Below are 23,129 nucleotides of genomic sequence, written 5' to 3'. Positions count from 1 at the left end.
GGAACCTCACCTCAGACGATTCCATACGGAGCTCAATAGGAAGTGCGTTCCATTGTTTACTGGCTAAGTATCTAAAAGAGCGGCCACCCATCCGTGCTCTATAAATACGTGGAACCTGGAATTGATTACTTCCTAGGGATCTCAGTAGCCGCTTAGGACGATACATGGTCAGCATTTTTTGTAAGTATATGGGTCCCTTTCCCTGCGCAATGCACTGTGCCATACACATGGTTTTGAACAGAATACGTTCCCGGATGGGAAGCCAATGCAAGGTGGCTAAGGCACGGCTCCCAGACGACTTCCATGGGAGATTCAGTGCCAGCCTAGCAGCCGCATTCTGAACACATTGAAGATGATGGAGTCCTTTCTTACTCAAACCGATATACAGTGAGTTCCCATAGTCCAGATTGGAGGTGACTAGGGTGTGTATTAGCGTTTTCCTCCCCATAAAAGGGAGTAGGTCCAAGGTTTTGCGAAGACTTTTCAGAATGCCGTAGCACTTGCCTGCAACCCCTCTAATATGATGTTGAAAGGAGAGATTGGCATCCAATCGTACACCCAGGTTTTTCACCTGCTCAGAGGGGTTGGGAGTGGGCCCTAGTTTGGGTGGCCACCAAGCTGAAGACCAAATTGATGGTGCTTTCCCAATCACTAGGAGCTCGTTTTTGCTCCCATTGAGGCGGAGGCAATTATTATTCATCCAGCCTGCTAATTCTGCTAGACAGGCAGAGAAGTTAGCCGCCGCCTCTTGCGGGAGTTGAGATAGGGTCACCACCAGCTGAGTGTCGTTGGCGTAGGACACAATCTCAACCCCGTGTGTTTCCACAATCTTCGCAAGGGGTTCCATGTAGAGATTGAATAAAGTAGGGCACAGAATAGAGCCCTGCGGAACCCCCTGCTTTAGGGACCAATATTCCGATTTAAAGGGGGGACAGTGGACTTAGAACCTTCTATCCGCAAGGAACGAACACAGCCGGCCCCACAACCTCTGCTTCCCTTAAACGGGTTAGTAGTAAAGGATGCGAGACAGTATCAAATGCAGCACTAAGGTCCACCAACAGCAAAGCAGCCGTCCGCCCTTCATCTACTTTCCTTCGAAGCCGTTCTGTAGAAAAAAGCTGAGCTGATTCCGTGGAGTGGTTGGCTCTGAAGCCTGACTGTGAGGGGTGGAGAAGTTGACATTCATCCATATATTTCCCTATCCGGGCATTGACAATTTTCTCAAACACTTTAGCACAGAAAGGTAAGAGAGAAATAGGGTGAAAATTGTCCAAATGGGACAGGTTCAGATTGGCCTTTTTTTTAATCGGAATGACCTGAGCTATTTTCCAACCAAGAGGCACATAGCTTGCCTGAAAGGATAACTCTGCCAAACGTCTTATATGAGTTATAAGGAGTTTCAATTTGTTCCTAAAGATCTTAGGTGGAGCAGCATCCGTTGGGGAGCCTGACTGGATACTCAGCACAATTTTCATTAATTCCGATCGGTCAGGGACCACAAACTGGTTAAGGCACTTATCCCCCCTCAGCCTCATTCTTCCAGCTCATCCTGCTTTTATCTCCTCAGGCCCCGTCGGGAAATACAGATATATGGTCTGAACCTTCTTCACAAAGTAGTCCGCGAGCGCCTCGCAAACCTCTTTGGAGTAGGTATCCAGAGCCAGTGTTCTGTTAAGTAAAGTAAGCTCCTTATATATGGAGAAAAGTTCCTTAGAGGAATTCTCCGCTAGCTCAATTTTCTTGTTTTTCTTATCAGACCATGGTACTCTTTATATTCCAGCTTGGAAGTTGTACCGTAGTTTTTACGCCAGGCGCGCTCTAAGCATTTGCATGCAGACTTGGCTGCTCTTAAATCAGCATTGAAACAAGGCGCCGTCTTAGTGCGTCTCACTGGGGCACTGTTCGTTCACGGCGCCACACTATCTAGTGTCCTGGTCAGCCACTCCTGATACTCATTCCAAGCTTCATCTAAGTTCTCTCTCAGCAGCATGACGACCTTGCCTCAAGGCAAGCTCCAAGGCTGCCTGATTAGGTTTCCCCCATTTCCTTCGTTTGTACGCCACCGTTCTAGATTGTGTGGACCTTTTTGACATACCTAATGTAGAGAACTGAATCAGATAATGATCTGACCAAGGTACCCTAATAGGGGACTGTACCATCACTCCATCCCAATTAGCGAATATAGAATCAAGAAGGTGGCCCGCTTGGTGGGTAGGCATCAAAGATTGAAGTTTCAACATGAGTGACTCCAGCGTGGCAATCACCCCTTGAACTTCCTTATTTTCTGCATCCTCAAGTTAAGGTCCCCTAAGATTAGGAGCCTATTGTACCGTAGAGCAGGTTGAACCACCACGTCCACCAGACTATTTAAGAATTGCGACGCCACCCCTGGTGGGCGATAGATAAGATAGCCATTTATAGTCAGATTGGGAGAGGTTTTAATTGAAAAGAAGCATGCTTCACTATTAGCGATGCTCACTGATTCCTGGGTGCATATCACCTCCAATTTATGCACCAATGCGATCCCCCCCCTCGTTGTATACCACGACCTAGTCTCAGCATACCATATTCATGGGGGAGTGCTTCCAGGATTTCCGGGTCTGACTCCCCATTCAACCAGGTTAAGAAGAGCACATCCGGCTGGTGGCCGGTTAATAGGTCAAAGATTTCTAATAAATGTTTTTTTAGGGAGCGGCAGTTCTTCTGAATCATGATTAGTGTCTCATCCTCCCTCTCAAGACTCAGATTTCCAATGGATTAAAATGGATTTACATTTTATAAAGTCATAACTCCAGATGTACTGGTAGGAATATTGTTGTTTTGGTGTCAAATAATGTATTAAAATGTACTCTATTTTTCTAAAGGGGTGTGGGATTTCACTTGTTTTTGTGCTTTTACTTTGTTTCTGTTTTAGTGCTGCACACATATTTTACTCATTACCTTTAAATTAAGTCTGACTGCCTTGTACAAAGCTACCAGAGTGCTAAGCACAGGTTAATTTGGGGTTTGCTTGTTACTTCACTCTGACAGAAATTGTGACTGCTACCTGAGAAGGATTTTTACCCCACCAACCAATAACCTAATTTCCAGCAATTCTCATAATAGGCCCACTTGTAGAGCACTTCCTTGATTGATATCCCACATCTGGACACCCTATGCTCAACCTTTGTGGGTGGCTTTGCTCTTTTGTAGGCTGCTGGTGGGTGGTGGTCAGCATCCTAGCGGTTCACCAGTGCTGATTCCGTTCACTCAGTGCCAAGGGCTACTAGCCTAATTGGTTGTAACCCATGGGTTGGCCCAGGCACTATCTCAGACTAAATGAGTCCTTATATATCAGATGATAACTAAATAACTTGGCTGGATGATTTCTGATCCTAACCTTCTTCAGATACATTTAGCCTGGGGCGGAACCTTCCATGATACAGTTTTCCATGGTACGCTCATGGAGAGAATGAGTGAGTACTTTGAGAACAGATGGTTCTCCTTTCTCTCCAGAAAATTAATAGGTGGCCTTCATTCTCCGTTATGGCGAACTATTACGGATCCGTAGGAACTGTACATGAAAGGAAGACTTCATGATACATGCTGAAGTGTTTTGTTACCAACTTAAAGAGAGAGGGTATCCCAGAAAGATGCTCAAACATGCGATTAAGAGAGCTTGGTACCCACCACAAAAAGAACTGCTCTCCATAAAAGAAAAGATACCTCTAGAGAAGCTGGTTTGCGTGTCCACGTTCGGCCAGCATACCAATAAATTCCGACAGATGATTTTAAAAAACTGACACCTTCTTACACAGCTAGAATGCCCAATGGAAAGACCTTTGTTTGCCATGAAAAAGAACAGGAGCATCGGCCAAAGAATAATCCGAGCAGATCTTGCCCCAACTATAAAGAAGATAGATCTAAGTGCCCAATGGAACATGCAACCCATTGAAGGCCACCACAAATGTGGAAACTGCTCAGCTTGCAGTAGCACTATTGAAGGTCACGTGTTTATGCACGACTCCATCAAATGGATGCATAAACAGTTTACAAACTGTAAAACCAAAAAAACAGTTTAAGCGATTTAATGTCCATGCCCCAAGATCTACATTGGGAAGACAAATCAGCAAATTAATCAGTGGATTGTACAACATTAATCTCACATTAAAAAGCAGATATTAACAGCACCGATAGTAACACACTTTGTCGAGAAAAAACATTCTGAAAAAGATTTTAAATGGACTGTATTAGCCGGACTAAACCAACCACCACGCGGTGGCAGTGTAGAAAATGTACTGTTGAAAAAAAGAGGCTTATTTAATCCTAAAATTCAACTGCATCCAGAAAGGCCTCAACGAAATGTCTGAATTAAACCAAGCCATTAACTAGCACAACTGTGATTCAATAAACCAGTACGGGATGAGCATGAAGAGAAACGTCACACAATACAGCAACTAACTCAACAAACGAATCATACTTCACACCTTGACACGATGAAAACAACATCTCCCACAGAGCAACAGAATGACAAACATCTGGTTCCAGATTAAAAAAATGCACTCGACTGGAAAAATGAAACGGAAGTATTGAGCTGACAGTGGGAGCCCGCCATACAGGAGCAACTATGTGAGTGTCTCAACAATGTTTGACAAAATTTGCTTTCCAAAAATCGTTAAGATAGACAAACGACAGTCTGTCCCTTCCATTTTAGAATCCAAACGCTGAACGAATCTGTGACAGAACCCAGTAGCGTTCTTAATTAGTAATAAATCCGATACAAAGTAAGTCCCAAAGGCTCGCTTTGCAGCATTCCAATAAACGTGCTAAAACGGTTCAGAGGACGACATTGCAAAACATTGTGGCTCTTGTATTCCCATAGATATAAATTTTCCAAAGCAATCCGAAAGTGTAACCAAAGCAATCTACGCCTCACCAAGCCCTTAACAGAACAAGGTGGCTCCTTCACTCTCCTTTTTTGACCCGAACGGACTCACAGCCTTGCAAAAAGTAAGCAATTATCTTTGAAACTTATTGTACCCAAACATCTCAATCAGTTCAGCCAGACATTTTTAACCACATGAAATCATGTTCATTCTTTCTCAGATCCCAAATTTTTACAAAATGTTACATTGAAGAAAATTCACCATGTACCTAGGAAGACCGCTTTTCAAATTTCAGGTACAATTTATATACACAATTAGGCAACATTAAGATAGAGAGAAGGGATTCACAATACGGAATGCTTTACCTTTTAATAATTACAGATTACACCATGTCCCTGCCCTGACGAAAATCCCTCAAATGTAACGGGGACTAGAAAGGCGTCCGCATTTTCTTTTCTTTTATCCATGAGGATGTTAAATTTATTTGGCAATACACTTTGGCGAGGGTTGTATATAAGGATTGATCCCTCGGACATTAAATCTTTCCCCCATGGAGAGTATCTCTCTAGAAGACGCAAATTGTAGGGACTTATGGGAGTGCTCACTGTCTAATTCAGTTAGCTGAATACGTACTGGTGTAATTTTCCACATAAGACTATAAAGCATTGTAAGTCATGTTTCACAATGTTTCTGTTTTGTTTCACAAATATTTGTTTATTGTATATTTTTACTTATGGTATTTACTCAATAATGTATGTTTCAAAGTCTCAGATATAATTTGAATGTTCTTCAGAAAGTGTATTCTGAGCACATTAATCATGGCAAAATGATCAAGCCAGGTCCAAAGACGATATGTATTGGCCCTTAGTCTGCTGAAATAAAAAGCAGCATGTTTAAAATGGCAGCCATATATCATTGTTTCTTTAAACTTTAGTATGTTCAACCTAGCCACCTGTAAGGACAAAACCCCCAATTCGATACTCACTTTTAGAATGCTGGCATTTTCTTGCCTTAGCCATTCAGTACCTGTAGTCTGTCTCCATTCACATGACTGGGTGTAGCTGACATATGAGCTTTGTGCATTCTTCCTAGAGAGCCACACACAATAGGGAGCTTAGGTGAACCTTGATGGGCCGCCACTGGCAGGATTGAAAGGAGGAGCTGGGTATTGCCCCACTACACCTGAATAGGCTGTGTCCTGCCTCCAGACAAAGGGCTGCATATCCCATGTGGTCTGGGCCAGGGCAAGGAAGACATAACTTGTGGTGACTTCATAGTGAAATCTCCAGAAGTGCTGCTACAAAGATTGCCAATCTGCTGAATTGCTCCACTCAAGAAAATGCTGCCCTGTTGTGCTGGCCTGCTGTCTGCTGCCTTCTTTCCTGGAGAAGATGAAATAGATCTGGACTTCCTCTTGAACCCAGGGCCTCAGAGTGACTCATAGAGCTAGTCGGATGGCCTCCTGATCTGAACGTCAGGGACATAAAAGGCTACTCAACCAGTTCCCAGACCCAGCTGCAGCTGTACCCGGTCCAGCACAACCAGATAGCTGTGGTTGGCACTCTATGCTTTTGGGTGCTTTTTTACACTGTATTCTTTAAAATGTCATAACTCTAGTTCTACTAAATGGATTTTTGTCATTTTGGTCTTGTTCTATTTGTCTAACATGTGTGGGATCCTTTTTTGTGTGGTGCTTTCACTGTATTTCTGTTTGAAGTGTTGCACAAATACTTTGATCTAAGTTAAGCTTGACTTCTCTGTGCAACACTGCCACCAAATTGAGTACAGGCTAATTTGAGGTTTGCTTGTGCCTTACCCAGGCAGGGACTGTGGTTGCTGTATGACCAGAACTCTCATCCCCGTCAACCAACAACACAATCCCTCAAAAGAAATGCATCATATGGCTTTTGAAATTGCTTTATGTAGATCCTTGTGATAGGGTCCAGGTCAATTATTCTAGCCCCCTTTTGCCATTAAGGAAACCCTTTGTCTTTGTTGCTCTTCATCTTGCCACATAGCCATTAGCTATCAGACTAAGACAGGAAGGAAGGCAATGGGATATCTCCATTGCAACAAGAAACTTAAGAAGTGTCCTTGAATGCCAACAAACACACGAGTAGGCCAGATCTTCAAGACATCTGTCAATTCCTCAAGGCTACACATTAACTGGCTCAAATTCTGCTTTCTTGTACAACACCCTTAACGCCACACTGACCTGTCTGGATTGGTTGCAGCTCCATTAAAACAAGAGGGGATCTTGTTGTGTTATTTGAGTCTCACAATTTATCATGCTGACAGGGACATTTTTGAAGAAAACAGCATGAAAATGATGGCCACCACTAGGACACAAATCCGGACACAAAAAGCTTTCTGGAAATCACTCCAGCTGACGGTCATAGGATGCACCAACCTATCTAAAATGGTGTTACTGCCCTGCCTTCTGTACTATTTCACCAATTTACCCATCATTCTTACAAGAAAGCGTTTATGCAAGGTAGAAACATTACGTAGGGATCTCATCTGGCATAATGCCCATTGCAGAGTCGCACTGGCTAAACTGTGCCTACTGGTGGAGCCAGAGAAGCAGGGAGCTCTGTATTTTGAAGTTGAATATTGGGCGGCCAAATCCAGTGGCTTTGCTGTTGACTCTCTGGTCTCTTGTTGGAGGAGGCTTAAGCTGACAGACAACCCTTGCACCTCAAGCATGTGCTTCAAAGCATCAAACTCAGACAAGGACAACATGGTGTAACTTAATCTTCTCAAGAACCGTATTGATCACTAAACACATCACCCATTATGCACCACCTTTACTTGGTCTTCCTAAACACTGAGGACTGCAGGTGAGCTAAGACATTGGGAAGACACAGATATCAATTGAAAATACAGTAAATTAGGAACAGGTTGAGTTATGGACTGAGACTGACATCGGACAAAAGTGAATGTATCTAAACCAAGGTTTTGGTACAAAAATGTGTGTTCTTTATTAGATCATATTTAGTTTTTAAAAAGAACAATAATATTTGGCTACTTTAAATATATATATGTGACAAACTTTCTACATATATAACATACTGTAGATTCCAATTCATGGGTATTTATAGTGCATTACAGTAGTTATTTAAAACATGGCTATAGGTTACAGTTTACACAAGACACAGATATCTCAATCTAGGGAGATCTACTTTAGGACGATCAATTCCTACCCTATAACTCACTTAGAGAAGAGTTTGACAGTTCCTGTTATATTGAGTTCTAATTCACATTCTCAGGACAAAACAGTCCATTTCTGAAATAGGAAGAGCAGTCCATGATAGAACAGTTGTTCATGCAAGATCAAATTTAAAATCATACAATACAATATCTTACAGGGGGCCTATCTAACTGCTTCTTAAATTAACAAACCTTTCTCTAACGTCAACTGCTGCCTGCTTTGGTTTCCACTATATGTTTTGAGATTGCTCATCTTTGACAATCTTTGTTTGAAATATTGGTTCAGCTAGCAACAACCGTTGGAATTCTTAACTTGAATAATTGGGAGACCTGTGTTTTCGGCCTACCAATATAAAACAACTGCAAATATTAGGGTAGCAGCTCGCTTCTTAGATCTTGCTTTGTTGATAGAGAAACATGCTGCTACTATGAAATATTAAAAGCTGTTCTTCTCACGTAGGGGACATGGCGCCAGGTCGCTAATAAATGACCCGAGACCTGGACCGAAGCCTTGCATAGGGAGGGAATGAGGGGTCTTCTGAGGGACTGGGACAACGTGTTGATGAGTCTGTAGGAGATGCCTCAAGATGACACATTAACTCTGTACATGCCTTGCCCTACTTTCCCCTGAGACCCTTTAAGTTATTGTTATTGTTATTATTATTGTTAACTACAGCTTATATAGCGCCAAGTCAACGACAGGTCTCTAGGCGCTATTTGACAAAACAACAATAGTGAAATATAAGGAAAGATGTACAGAGCTGAGGTGTTAGGCAGTGTTTAAGACTTCCCTAGACAGGAGTGTTTTCAAAGACTTCCTGAAATGCAACAGATTAGCTTCCTTATGGAGAGACTCTGGGAGTTTATTCCAGATCTGTGGAATCACCACTCAAAAAGATCTGCCACCATTCGTTGCTAATTTATAGCGGGGACAGGACAACCGTTGGGTGTTAGAAGACCTTAATGAACGTATGGGGTTATATACCCCAAGGCGTTCATTTATGTACGCAGGTGCCTGGCCATAGACAGCCTTATGAGCGATGCATAAACTTTTAAAACCACCCGTTGTTTTATGGGGAGCCAATGTGGTTTACACAACAGTTTACACAACAGTGGAGATGCCTGAGTCTGTCTAGGTAGCCTGAAAATCAGCATGGCTGCGTCATTCAAGACAACTTGCAACCTGTTGATCAAAGTATTGGGCAGACCCAGATACAGGGCGTTCCCATAGTCTAGTCTTGAAATTATTGTGGCGGAGACAATGGTGCGAAGCGTGGAAGAGGAAAGAAGGGGAACTAGCTTACATAGCTGTCTAATTAAATTAGTACAGGTCCCAACCTCAGATGAAATCTGACTAGCCATTGACAGTTTGTGATCAATTTTTATACCTAGACTTTTTACCTTAGGGCAAGGTTTCGGGGTGGGGGGCAAGCTCTTGGGGCCAAAACAGATCGCTCCAAGGAGAAGCCTCAGTGGAGACCACCAGGACCTCCGTCTTATCTGGGTTAATCTTCAACAAATTTGCTGTCATCCAGTCCCTCTATCATGGGCAAAAGTGGAAGTGAGGACATTGGGGCATATTACCAACAACTAGCGATAATTTTTGTCTCTAACTTGTTTAGAGACAAAAATTATCGCCGCACATCGGCGATTTTTATCGCAGATAAACCTTGCTATTAACAAGGTTTATCGCAAATGCGATAAAAAACGGCCGAAATGCATGAATATCGCTGAAAAGTCAGCGATATTCATGCATTATCGAGCAAATGCTCTTAGCCATGTTATCCACCTCCCATTGGATAACATGGCTAAGAACTGCTCAGGGCAGGTGTTAGCTTTTGGAGATATTCCCGCTTAGCGCGAATATCTCCAAAAGTTGGTAATAGGAGATAGCGATGTTAGCGACTGTTTTCAGTCTCTAACATCTTGGCACGCCCACTTTGCATCTCATTAGTGATAAATATCACTGACATGCAAAGTGGGGCCCAAGATGGTCGCTATCTCCTACTAGCTGTCGCTAACTGGTGTTAGCGACAGCTTGGAAATAGGGAGATAATTTTATCTCCGCTTTCTTGGCTTTTAAAGCCAAAAAAGAGGAGATAAACCCCCTTGATTATATGCCCCATTGTTCCTAGTATGGCAATATATAGGATAGGATTTAGGATAGTTGCTGGTTATTCGTCCGAACTCAAATTACACTCCTATCCTTACCCCCTGCACCTGCCCCTATACACAAAAATTGTAACACAGTCCCTCTTTAGGTTGACACCCATTCCAATCACTCTCTCGTCAAAGGGGACTCTGCCACCTGCGAATGTATTCACTTGCTGTGTCACTATCCCTGCTCACTTCCCAATCATGGCTCAGTTAGTTGACTCATAGTTACACCTCGCAGTCGCCATGCTCATGGCTTTACATTTTTGTTTTTGAAAATGTGTGCAGCCAACTGTTATTTATGTACAATGATAGCTTGTCTCTTTTATGAAGTGTTCCATGTTGCATGCAGCGTCCAAGAAAGCTGTCTTAATGCTATTTGCATCAATACTATAGTGTAAGTGCCGCATCATTGCCGCTCGACATTAATATGTTTATCTGTTCATACAGTTATCAAGAATGCAAATAGAGATAACAAAAAATGCAAAAACACGTTCCATAATATTTTTTATATTAATGAACTAAAGTAAATAACTATGTTGCTTCTGAAATAGGTAACTTAACTTAAAAACTTACTGCACAGTCCATCTTCACAGTCATTCTTACAAAGACTACACCTTTCCCCTGGTGTGTACGGTGTATACAACGTTTTTTCTCGATTTCCCCTTAGAATGAAAAAAGGTAAGGTAACAATGTTTAAAAGAAAATAATGGAGTATAATTCTGAAACTGAATACCAACACACCTGCCATGCTGAAGAAAAAAAGAAAAACATTATTTATGAGGCCCTTACGTGGCTGTGGTGTCACTTTTTGTGATGCTGTGATGGCGTAAAAAATGCACCACTCTGTGCCATATTTACAAAGTGATGCGTCTAGGCAGATGCATCACTTTGTAAACCCCTGCGCTACATTATACCTGCAACAAGTATAATGTATTTAGGGAAGGTGTTCCAGCACAGAAAAAGCTTGTAGAAGTGTTGCAGTGAAATCTCTGAGATTTCACTGGGACACTTCTACAACGCTATTTTGTCAAATCTTTACACCTGCTTCACAGCAAACGTAAGGAGTGACACAGGCCCTTTCACATGGGGCTTACTCCATGTGAAAGGACAGATTGCTTGAATGTGTCTGCTTTCAGACGCACCCAGCAATGCGCCACTTTTGTGCCTACAGATACGTCAGGATTACTGATGTGTTTGTAAATCCTTGCAACATGGGGCACCGAACAATATATACAGTGCATCCATTGTGTCGCAAGAAGGGCACACTGAAAAGTGTTGCATTGCTGTTTTCACGCAGCGATGCAACACTTTTTATAAATAAGGTCCTCAAGGCCTCATATATGAGGGCCCTTGTGCTGCCAGAACGTCACTTTTTGTTGCACTCTGATGGCACAGGAGTCCGCTCTGAATTTACGAGGCAGGCCTAAGCCACTTTTTTTCGGCTTATTTCTGCCTCGTAAATATTTAACGCAGTTTTCTGTGTTAAAGGGGCATGCAATGGGAGTTAATGGGGGTGTTCCCTGCAACAACCAAGGTTTTTAGACACGGCCCCAGATTTAAGAGATATCGAAAATCTGAGGCAGCGCCAAAAACGTACACCTCCCTTGGGGAGATGTAAGGGAGATATATCTTTTTTTCTCCTTGTTTTTCCTTTTTCTATGTGTGCTACATTGTGCAGCACACATACAGAGAGGTAACACACCACTTGTGATTGTTTTTGTGCAGGGAGGTTTCCATTCCAGCACAAAATTAATCATCCCTGCAACAAATGCACCCTTGCACCATGGTGCAAATGTACCTGCGTTGCAGCAGGGCATCCCATTGTGTGCCGGCTTTGGAAAAATGGACAGGAATGCGTTGTATCTTATTGATACAACACATTTCTGTGCTTTTCTTACAACATAGGACAGAGCAGCAGAATGGCCTGTGGGGCTGCACTAGAGCAAAACTCATAAATGAGGGTCCCTAAGAATTTGAGTGACTTACAAGCATGTGTTAAAGTCATACCTTTCCTCCTGGTTAGTTTCCTATCATGAACTGAGCAGATGTACAATCTCTATTCGTTTCGCATATATCCCAGAGCACACACCCTGTTTAATTTATAAAAGCATCATAAATAAAATATATTTTCAGATGGAAAGCACCATTCACTACACTTCCCATAAATATGATTTACTTTGTGGGACTTTACCACTCCATTCATATGGACTTTTTATAGGTCGTCTTTGAAGTAACTGGAGAAACTATAGGGGGAGGGTAGTAAATATGATAGAACAACCATCATAAATATTTGGCAAGTAACAATGTTGTAGGTGTAGGAGATATCTGTCATTGGACTCACCCCTACCTGTTCCTGAGAGCGTCTCTTATTCCCACCACTCTTAAAATGATTGAACATTTTCAATACAAGTGTTTTGCCACAATTAAAAATGTAATTTGAGTATGCAAAGTTTCGCGTGCTCTCTTTCTTGGATTCTGGTTGTTAAATGTATAATAATAATAGCAAAACATTTAACAAGACAAATCATTATGCAATTACATCTTCCTATAGAAATTGATGGAAATTTGAAAAGCTATGGTCCATAATCGGCTTAGAAATTCCCGACATCATAAGGGATGACGACAGCCAACTACTGCTTCATTCTCATTTTTTAGCTCTTTTCATACTATTTTTTGGAGAATAAACTCTTTGTAAAAATTCGTAATGCTTGTCTATGGGTGAATTAAACTGTATCATGAGAAATGGCAAATATGAATGATAGTTTCATGAAGTTTGAATATTTTCAGATACGTGAGTATAAAGCACTTTATTATAGCACATGTATGCAGCAATACATTTTAAGTGCATCGTGGTGGTGACACAATTTCAACATGAACAAAGGGGAGTCTAAGGGGAATGGTAAGCATTGTGTGATTCAGACTCAGGGTGCTCCAGCTAAGGGTCTGGTTAACAGACGTATGTAAACTCCATTCAGGTGCAAATGTGAGTTGGCTCCAGAATCAGGAGTACATGCATACAAATACCACACTTTTATCCCATTCGTTTATCACCATTTATAATCTGCCAGGATTTGTGAAGGGAAAAAAATACTCACTATGATTTTTTCATCTAGGAACATAGGAAAGCATGCACTACTACACCATTTTCCTCCATTCTGAAGTGGAGAACTCAGAATGGTGATCACAGAGTGCAGTATTACCATATTGGTAATCAATACAGAGGCCACTTAGATTGAGGAATTGTAAGGGAAACACGTGATTTAAGGATTAATGGATCTTGTGTAACTTTGGTGACAAGCAGTCGAAGCACGCCCACCTATTAATGCATGTAAAGTCATCTGTAGGACATTGTATTATGAAACCGTACAAACCTTGGCAAAATGAGTATCTCTTAGCAATATAGTAAATCAAGGAAATACAGTTAAAAATGTATAACATTTGTGCAAAAATGCTTCTTTTGTGAATACCAGATCTTTCTGCCTATGTTATATAGTTACATGTTTACACTTTTTTAAATGTAGAAAAATAATTACATTCTTTGACCATTATAGTCCCATTGTGGCCAATATATGCCTTGTAGATCAGGGATCCTCTACTGACTAATTAATCTCAACCTGTAAATGTCCTACGATATGGTTTTAATGCAATCCTTCTGAAAAGCTGTCAAAAGAATAGTATCTGCCTTCTTGCAATTGAGTGTCTAACAGATCTAAATCAGTCGACCTCAACTCTTTTGCCTCCAATTTCTCTAGAGTGAACTGTGGCGTTTCCGAATGACATTTCCTCATCCTCACCAAGTATACATGGGACCCCTTGCAGTTTTTCTCAGGAGCTACGGCTTAGGTTTTGCATCTTATAATGATACACCCGGTCATCAGCCAATACTGTATTGGCACTTTGTCGCATTATAATTTACTTTATACTTTTATCTTTGTTTGTTCAGTGTGTGTTTTTACGTTTTTATCCCGCATTTTGTTGTGTGGCTCATTGCTGGTTGTTCGGCTCCCCAGTCCACCGCAGCCATTAGTCTGCTGATTGTTGTGGAGGGAGAACTGTAACACCGATGCCGGAGTTTCTCACTCCCAGTTGCCCATTTTTAGCCACCATACTGTTCGGGTGACGGTCTAGTCTTTTTTGCCTCCTTCCTCCTGCCGGTATATTACTGGGCCATGGCGCTGGAGCGCAATTGATTATCCGGCAGTCATTAGGGGCTGAGCACCTTGCTGGTAGCGTTGTAATTTTAATACTGTATTGGCACTTTGTCCCATTATAATTTACTTTACACTTTTATCTTTGTTTGGTCATTGTGTATTTTTACCTTTTAATCCTGCATTTTGTTGGGAGGCTCATTTCTGGTTCTTTGGCTCCCTGGTCCACCTCAGCCATTACTCGGCTGATTGTGTGGAGGGGGCACTATAACACCGTTACCAGAGTTTCTCACTTCGGTTGGCCATTTTTAGTCGCCATACTGTTTGGGTGGCAGTCTATTCTTTTTTGCCTCCTTCCTCCTTCTGGTATTTAACTGGGGCATGGCACGGGAGCGCAGCGGACGTGCCGGCGGCGTGCCAAAGGCAAGCCCATCTGTGCCCGTCCGTGCCTGGATGTCGCCTCTCGCCAGAAATGCTGGGGGTGGCACTTCAGGATTATGCACTTACTCTAGGGCAGAACTGTTGGCTGTTGACACTTTGGTAAAGTCTTGTAGTGCATCTCCACTAGGTCCTTTAGAAGGGCCTTTTGACTGCTTTTGCTGCGGGTTCGATTCACTTACGATGTTGCCACCCCCACCCTCCCCTTCCCATCTCAGGTCCCTTATGGAAATCCTTCATTTAAATGTCCGATCACTGGTAAAACACTACTTGGATATTTATGATCTGGTCTTCGAGAAATCTCCTGATACCTTCTTCTTAACCAAAACTTGCCTAAATGAAGACATGGTGGCTGAACCTGGTCTAGCTCTGCCTCCAGGCTACAGCATTCTGACTGTTAACAGAGAGTCTACAGGGGGCAGTATTGCAGTCATTTTTAAATCCTGCTATTCTTGCTCATTTGCTAAAGAGGCTATGGAGGGTTGCAAATGTTCCCGTTTCAGAATTACTTATAGCACCCACTCGACTATGACAGGGCTTCTAGTATATTGCCCTCTGGGGCCCACAAAGAAATCATGGAGGCCACCTGCTCGCTTGCAATGGTTGCAGTCAACTCCAGTATTCTGAGTGACCGTAACTTTCATTTTGACCTTCAGCAAGATATTGAAATCGGCAGTCTGCTCGCAGACTTAGCAGCCCGCCAATTAGTCAATTGGTCTCAGGCACAACCCATACAGCCGGCCACTTGCTGGCCCCTGTTTTTTCTAATATTCCTTTTGCTTTCGTGGAGACACCCAAACCAGTAGGTTGGTCTGACCACTTTCTGATCTCTATGTCTTATCCTGCCTTCGAACCCCCAAACAAGGCTGTTCAACTGCCCATCTTTTAACGTCCTTGGCGCAAATTGAAACTAGAGGACTATCATGCTCTTCTTGTTGCAAACCCTCCTACACAGTGATCGAGATGTGTTTCATAAATCTCTCTGTAACTGGATTGTTCTAGCGCTGGACTCCCTCATCCCAGCCAAATGGTCTAAAGCTCGCACGTCGGGCTGGAGTCCATGGTATAATGATTCTTTGACAGCACTCCGTAAATCATGTAAGAAACTGGAGCATACATGGAAAAAGGACTATTGCCCAGATGCATCAAGCATTTTTGGAGTCACAAACGGTGCGATTCCTTAAAATCGGCCGTTTGCGACTCCAAAAATGCTTTTTGGTATGCATCATTAGTTTTTGTAGAAATTCGCTAATTTTGCGAATTTCTTAAATGCGATTGCATCATTGTTAAAAAATTTGCGAATTTGAAAATTGCAAGTGCAAATTACCACGAGTTTGAACCTCGTGGTAATTTGCTAAATTGTTTAAAAATGCACAAAAATGCATTTTTTAAACTGTTAAGTTACAGACACACAAGTCCTTAGGACATGTGTGTATGTAACTTACATGTAAAAGTGCATTTCATGGGTGCAGGGGGGGTCCTTTGGACCCCCCTCTCCACCCTTGAAATGCTTTGTTGAATTCCGATTTTCAAACTGCGAATTCGCAATTCCCATTCATTCCTATGGGCATTTCAGCCCATAGGAATGAATGGGAATGGCGAATTTGCAATTTGAAAATCGCATTTTTTATGCGATTCGGTAAAAATTGCGATTTTTACTGAATCACAAAAAAAATGCGAAAAAAATGATGCATACCATTTTGAGATTCCTAATTTGCGATTCGGTAATTTTCGCAAATTAGGAATCGCAAAACAGTACTTTGATGCATCTGGGCATATGACCCCGCGGCTAAAATCTGCTATCTAGCCACTATTAAGAGCTGTCATAGAACCATCTGCACTGTCCGGGTGGTCTATTTTACTAATGAAATCAAGCTTAGTCCCAACCCGGCCAAGTGTATTTATAAAATACTCAAGGACCTCAGAGTTAGGAAAAACTCTTCTGCCTCTGTGATTACGTCTGAGCAACATTGTGAGGACATAGCGATCCTCTTTGTTAATAAAGTAGAAACAATCTACAGTTTTTTTGCTCTAGTGCCCCCTCCTCTTATTGCTCTTCACGAATCGCCTCCAGTTCATTCTTTGGAGGCCATCACCATCATTACACAGGAACAGTTTGTACTACTGAGTGGGAAAGGTAAATCTGTATCCTTTAAAACCCGCCCAGTTTAGAGACTCTCTATCTGTGTTCCTGGCTCATTTGTGCCAGGTTGTTAATACTCCTTTTACCACCGCTGTGGTCCCTGAGCTTTGGAAGCAAGCGATGGTGACTCCTACACTTACCTTCCATGGGTAGCTTAGATCGCTGAGGCTCATGTGAATAACATCCTAACGGGGTTCCTGAATACTAACGACACCTTGGATCCCTCTTAGAATGGCTTCCGTCCTGGTCATAGCAAGGAGACTGCTCTCTTGGCTGTGACAGAGCATCTGCGGACCATTGTTGACCCTGGACACACACCGGCACTGATTTCACTTGATCTCAGTGCCGCATTTGACACGGTTTCCCACTGGATTCTGTTACACCATCTAGAAGAGGTGGTGTGGTAGGCCTAGCTCTGGAATGATTTAGATCTTTCTTGACAGGGAGATCATTCTGAGTGTCTGCCCCCGGTGTTTCTCTTCCATGTCCGTTCCATCTGCTCTGGGCCTGTACTGTTTAATCTGAATGTTCAACCTCTTGCTACGGTGGCTAGGAACAAGGCCTCACCATGGTCTCGTATGCAGACAACACACAGTTGGTGGTGGCCCTCTCTGAGGGGTCTATGCAGGAAGCTTCCAGGTTTAGGAGTGGCCTGGCTGCCGTCGTAGAGTGGATGACCACCAACTGCCTCCAGCTGAATGCTAATAAAATGGAGGTGCTGTTGGTAGGGAAGGATAGGAGTCTCTGGAGCAAGCAATGGTGGCCAACTGTTCTTGGTAGAGCACCAACCCCTAAGTCGGTGGTTAAGAACCTGGGGGTTTGGATGGATTCTACCCTCAGCTTCCAGGATCATACTAAGAAAGTGGCTGGCACCTGTTTCGGCCTTCTTCGGGGACTTAGGCCCATGCTGAGGTTCTTAGATTCCCCCACTCGTCAGCTGATTGTCAAATCAGCCATTCTATCTAAATTTGATTATAGAAGCTCGCTCCTTTTAGGGGCCAATCAAGCTGAGGTTATGTGCTTGCAGCGTGTCAAAATGCTGCCACCAGAGCCCTTTTGGGGATTCCGCATAGTTGCTCCTCTACCGGTGCTATCTCGCGGCTTCAATGGTTACCCATGGCCAAGCAGATCGAATTTGTGACTCTTTGTCTGTCATTTAAGATCTTGAAACTCGCGTCTCCCGGCCTTTTGGATAATCTGTTGATACCTTATGTTCCGACGCACCAGCTGCGTTCCCTGGGAAAACACTTGCTTACAGTTCCCCGAGTGAATTATCTCCGGGCCGGGGGACGATCCTTCCGCTGTTTAGCAGCCAAGCTATGGAACTCCCTACCCTTCCATTTCCATAGCTTGGACTGCTTGCTGGATTTTAGGAAAGCCATTAAAACATTTCCCCTCTGTCTAGCCCTTTCTCTCCCTTTGTGCTCTGTTTCTCGCGCCAACCTGTTCAGTCTCTTAATCTCCTTGGTTTTATGCTGTCAGCGCCTGGACGCCTCTTCGCTGAGGCAGCTGTGCGCTATATAAACTCAGCTAACATAACATAACATCAACTACATCTCTAAGAACATGAATGCTACTGTACCACCTTTTAATGTGCATGACAAACATTGCAGTCTGGATAAGCTCAACAGCAGTAAAACGGAAGTCATATTATTTGACAATAATACTTCCTGGTGGGCAGAAGGCTGGTGACCCCTTTGCCTACCAAAAAGAAAAGAATATTTGATAATTTTCCTAGACATTAATCTGCCATTGACCAACCAAGTTACCTCTATAGTGACCTCCTGTTTAGGCATTCTCAAAATAGGCATTCTCAAAATACACCACAAAGTGCACTTTCTCATCGAGAGACTCCAAATTATTCAGAAAACTGCTGCCTGACTTGCGTTCAACCTCCCAGCACTTACAACAGTGCATCTCATCTCAGATCTGTACATTGGCTACCAACCTCCAAAAGACCCTGTTCAAACTACTTTGTCATGCTTATCAAGAACATTATGGCTCTGGACCACAATACTTAACCTTTAGGTTAACTTTTCATCAACGTTCCCGTCTCCTATACTTATCCTCTATGAAGCTGGCCTCTTTTCCCCGTATCAGAGTTGGCTGCATTCAACTAGAACAAACTCCCCTATTTTCTTCCTATGATCAACTCCCTGTCGATATTCAGTACAATCTAAAAACCCAGGGGCATATTACCAAGGGCATTATCGCCGCATTAGCAGGACTTTTTCCCGCTAATGCGGCGATAATTTTATCGCCCTAATACCAAGCTGTCGCTAACACCAGTTAGCGACAGCTTGTAGGCCATAGCGGGCATTTAGGGGCCCACTTTGCATGTCAGCGATATTTATCACTAATGACATGCAAAGTGGGCGTGCCAAGATGTTAGCGACTGAAAACAGTCGCTAACATCTCTAACTCCTATTAACAACTTTTGGAAATATTCGCGCTAAGCGCGAATATCTCCAAAAGCTAACACCTGCTAAAAGCAGTTCTTAGCCATGTTATCCAATGGAAGGTGGATAACATGGCTAAGAGCATTGTCAAGATAATGCATGAATATCGCTGATTTTTCAGCGATATTCATGCATTTCGCAGGATTTTTACCGCTTTTGAGATAAACCTTGATAATATCAAGGTATCTCAGCGGTAAAAATCCTCGGTGCTCAGCGATATTTTTTTCCCGCTAACCAAGCAATAGCGATAATTATCGCTATTGCTTGGTTATATGCCCCCCAGTTATTCTAATTTGTTCTCTTCTGGACTCCAGTCAAAACTTGCTTTGTATTGCCATGTTAAGATGCCCTTCTTAGGTGAGTTTGAGTTCTACAAATCTTCTTAACATAACATAACAGTGAACTCCACAGGGTGGCTTGGTTGATTAGAAAGAAACTTGCAGACATCAGCAGTCATTTGTGAGCTCTTGCTCTTGTGTCTGTATTGTATGATGAAGGAATATCTTGGTTAGAATGTCTTCTGACAAGAATTTTGTTTCCAAAATATTGTTTCCAAAAATATTTCTCTTTAGAGCATAATATTAGAAAATTTACACGGAATGAGGCAATACTATTGCAAACAATGTTTAAGACAAAATAATCATGTCAGTGTAGGAAAGTGGGTTATTAATGGAGGGTTTACCTTCAGCTGGTAATAATACAGCAAAGCTAATAGGTCCAGTCAAGTCTCTGTGAATTAATTCTTGCTCAACTCTTAGTAGCTTAGCAAATGTGCAGTCAAGCTTAACGTAGGAGACAAGTATGTGTAAAGCATTTAATGCCACCAAAACAGCAAATAAGTAAAAGACACAATACAATAAAACCCCAACACCAATTTATAAAAATACAAAATATTTGTATCTTCAAAATGGCTACAAAATGACAGCAATTCAGTTTTGGGAACCGGAGTTATGTATTTTTTAAAGATGAAATAAACAGTTCTGCACTCCGGTGCTGAAAAGCATAAAGCGTCACTTGCAGCTATCTGGTCGCGCTGGCCTGGGACCAAGCCAAAGTTTTAGGTCGACCGCAATGGAGGGCCTGTCAGATAGGCTGAGGACTAAGTTCAGTTCAATAGTTTACTTTCAGACTTTGCCTCTTTCACGGTGCTTTTCTCTTGACAAAGAGTCCTCAGGTTACTCAGATTTGGTTTCCCATTTGACGACAGCAGCCTGCTGCAGAATGGTGACTCAGTGAGCCTCTGGATGTCTTTGTCCTCAATGTCAATGCTGAGAAGTCCTGGAGATTTCAGGGGGTCAAACCAGCAGGGCTGGCTAATTTGCAAGTCAACGGCAGTGGCTTGACTCTGGACGCCTGTCACCTCCTAGAGCTTTTCTACAAAACTTTTCAGAAAGTTTACAACATTAAGTTTTTGCATTTTCTTGGTTTCTTTGGGGGAAACAATGGTCCAGTAGCTCCAGTCAAGGGTTCAGGGACCCTGGATTGCCTCTTTAGGACTAGGACTCAATTTCCCACAATGCACCTGCACAGTCCAGGAAAAATCCAATTGCAAGTAGTCAGCTGGTGTATTCCTCTCTTTGACTAGGCACGGGAATTCTTCCAGCTCTGTTATACCTGTTGCTGATCCATTTCCTTTGAGTCAGGCACAGCCTTTCTTTGTGGAGCCTTCTGAATGCAGCAGGTTCAGCCTTTCTGAGTGTACGCCTTCTGTGGCGCAGTGTAAGGGACCAGCAGGACAGTACTAGTTCTTCTGATTTTGAAGGCAGTGATCAGAGGCATTCCTGGAGCTTTCCCATATATACCCTCCTTCTGGGATGACAGAAGGGGAAGGACACCCCAACCAATAGGGGTAAAGCTGTCTCCATCTGATGTGACCACTTCTTATGAAGTGTGGAGTATTTCTGACTCAGAATGCACTGTTTTATCTCCCAATCTCATTAGGGGGCTCCCATTTGGCTGGGGTTCAATGAAGCGGGCCGGCCTGGGTCCTTGGACATCTGTTCCTCTGCTTTTGAAGTCCAGCTTGTTCCCCAAACCCTGTTCCTTTCCCTAGTTTCAATACAAATCTCCTCCGACTGAATGGCTATGTTGTTGCAGCCCAAGGCCTCCTCACACATTTTCAGTTAGTAGCTTGGCTCAGGCTGTAAATGCCTGCTACATGGTTGCTTTAAATAACTTCAGGATAGTACGTTCTACAACAATGTTCCTGTAATACTAATAATAGTCATAAAAAATCTGACCTTGGGAACTTGTTGGATTTCTTTTAACCATTAGTTTGATACTTTGAATGAGATGTTTACCTAGCTCCAATCCTAACTTACACTTTATTAAATGTAATAAATCCTTCCTATGTTAGCCTATGGGCTAGCAGCACTTCAACAGAGAAACTTGACTTTGGCTGTTTTCCTTACCAGGGCATAGAAAACATCCCTTATATTGTCCCTGCTTTTTATAACAATGCACCTTGGTACACCTAGGGCACACCTCAATGGTGACTTATGATTCATAAAAAGATAATTTTGGACTTCGGAAGTACTTTTAATTCCAAAGTCGAATTTGGACATAATTGTATTTCACAACCAAGCTGCAAGGCAGGCCTGGCTTTAAAATGACACCATACACCACAGCAGTGCACACTTACGTGCATTAAGTTCACTGAGGTCCCTAAACCTACATGCCCTATCATATACTAGTGAGGTAGAGGTAGTTTGTCTTTGTCAAATAGAATTATACTAATTACCACAAAACTTTAAAGGACAGAACAGTGATCCTGGCCCTGATTAATAGAGCACTGAGTACATTTAGAGTCAGTGTCTCTGGAATCCCCAATTTAAAATCCTAATTTACGTGAAGTTGTATTTAAATTACAATTCTGGAAATGCAATTTTTAGAAAGTTCCTCGGAAAGAGTTAGGACTTTGGAATCCACTGGGGTGGGCCACTATTAAGCATGGGCGGAAAATCCGTTATTCTAGCGGATTTTGCGGATTTTCGGTAAATTCGCAATCCGCGAACGCTCGCGAATTTACCGAAAATCTGCAAATTCGCATGCAGCGGATTTTTTTTTTCTTGGTGATACAATTTTGCGGCGCGCAGCGTTTACTTACCGTCATTCAGCGTTAGCCGAGTTATTTTTCTTGATATTTTGCGAGTGCTGCGTCATTTTGGATCTTGCTGTGGGATCCCGCGGGAATTTGGCAAGCGCGATTACGTAATCACGGCTTGCCAACTTGTTGCACAGAGAGAGTTTGTCAACGCGAGTACGCCATTATCACGTATCGCGGTACTTCGCAATTGCGAGCTTGGAGATGCGGCGAGCAGCAACAATCTCGCACTCGCGAAAATACAAAATTTGCAATTCTGCACAAGAAATCCACCAGCAAGCAGCATAAACCTTCTGGAAATGATGATTTTTATCTGAATAACTCCTCAGGTTGACATTTGCCTGCACTTTTTTTGCGAGGAGTCCACTTTGGGTGGGGGGGGGGGGTGGGAAAAAGGAAGTGCCCCACAGTCTTCAACTTCCTGTTCCTGTCAAGCAGGCTCCTCCCAGTGCTTTGTCCATCTCCTGGTCACTTTTCATTTGGATCTGGAGCTGGAAGGATTACTTTTTGTGGATGCTGCTGGATATTTGGATTTGAGGCCTTTTTGATTTTCTTTGGATCACTTTTGGATTAGAAATTTCACAAGTAAGTTTGTTTGGGGCATTA

The 23,129-nt window shown here is 42.7% G+C and overlaps 1 protein-coding gene across 1 annotated transcript in view; it reads right to left on the bottom strand.

Annotated features, from left to right (window-relative positions):
- The window catches only part of LOC147706965 (cysteine-rich venom protein-like), a 183,847-nt gene that overhangs the window by 10,896 nt on the left and 149,822 nt on the right, over window positions 1–23,129 (bottom strand). Inside the window, exon 6 of the mRNA XM_086925604.1 lies at window positions 10,806–10,894. Within this exon, the coding sequence (XP_086781730.1) occupies window positions 10,806–10,894 (89 nt within the window). The remainder of the gene's footprint in view (window positions 1–10,805; window positions 10,895–23,129) is intronic.

The sequence above is a fragment of the Lissotriton vulgaris genome, chromosome 6 (assembly GCF_964263255.1).
Source record: "Lissotriton vulgaris chromosome 6, aLisVul1.2, whole genome shotgun sequence".
In the NCBI taxonomy this organism is placed as follows: domain Eukaryota; kingdom Metazoa; phylum Chordata; class Amphibia; order Caudata; family Salamandridae; genus Lissotriton; species Lissotriton vulgaris.
The sequence above is the reverse complement of the archived record's forward strand: the minus strand, read 5'-3'. Positions and strand labels throughout refer to the sequence as shown.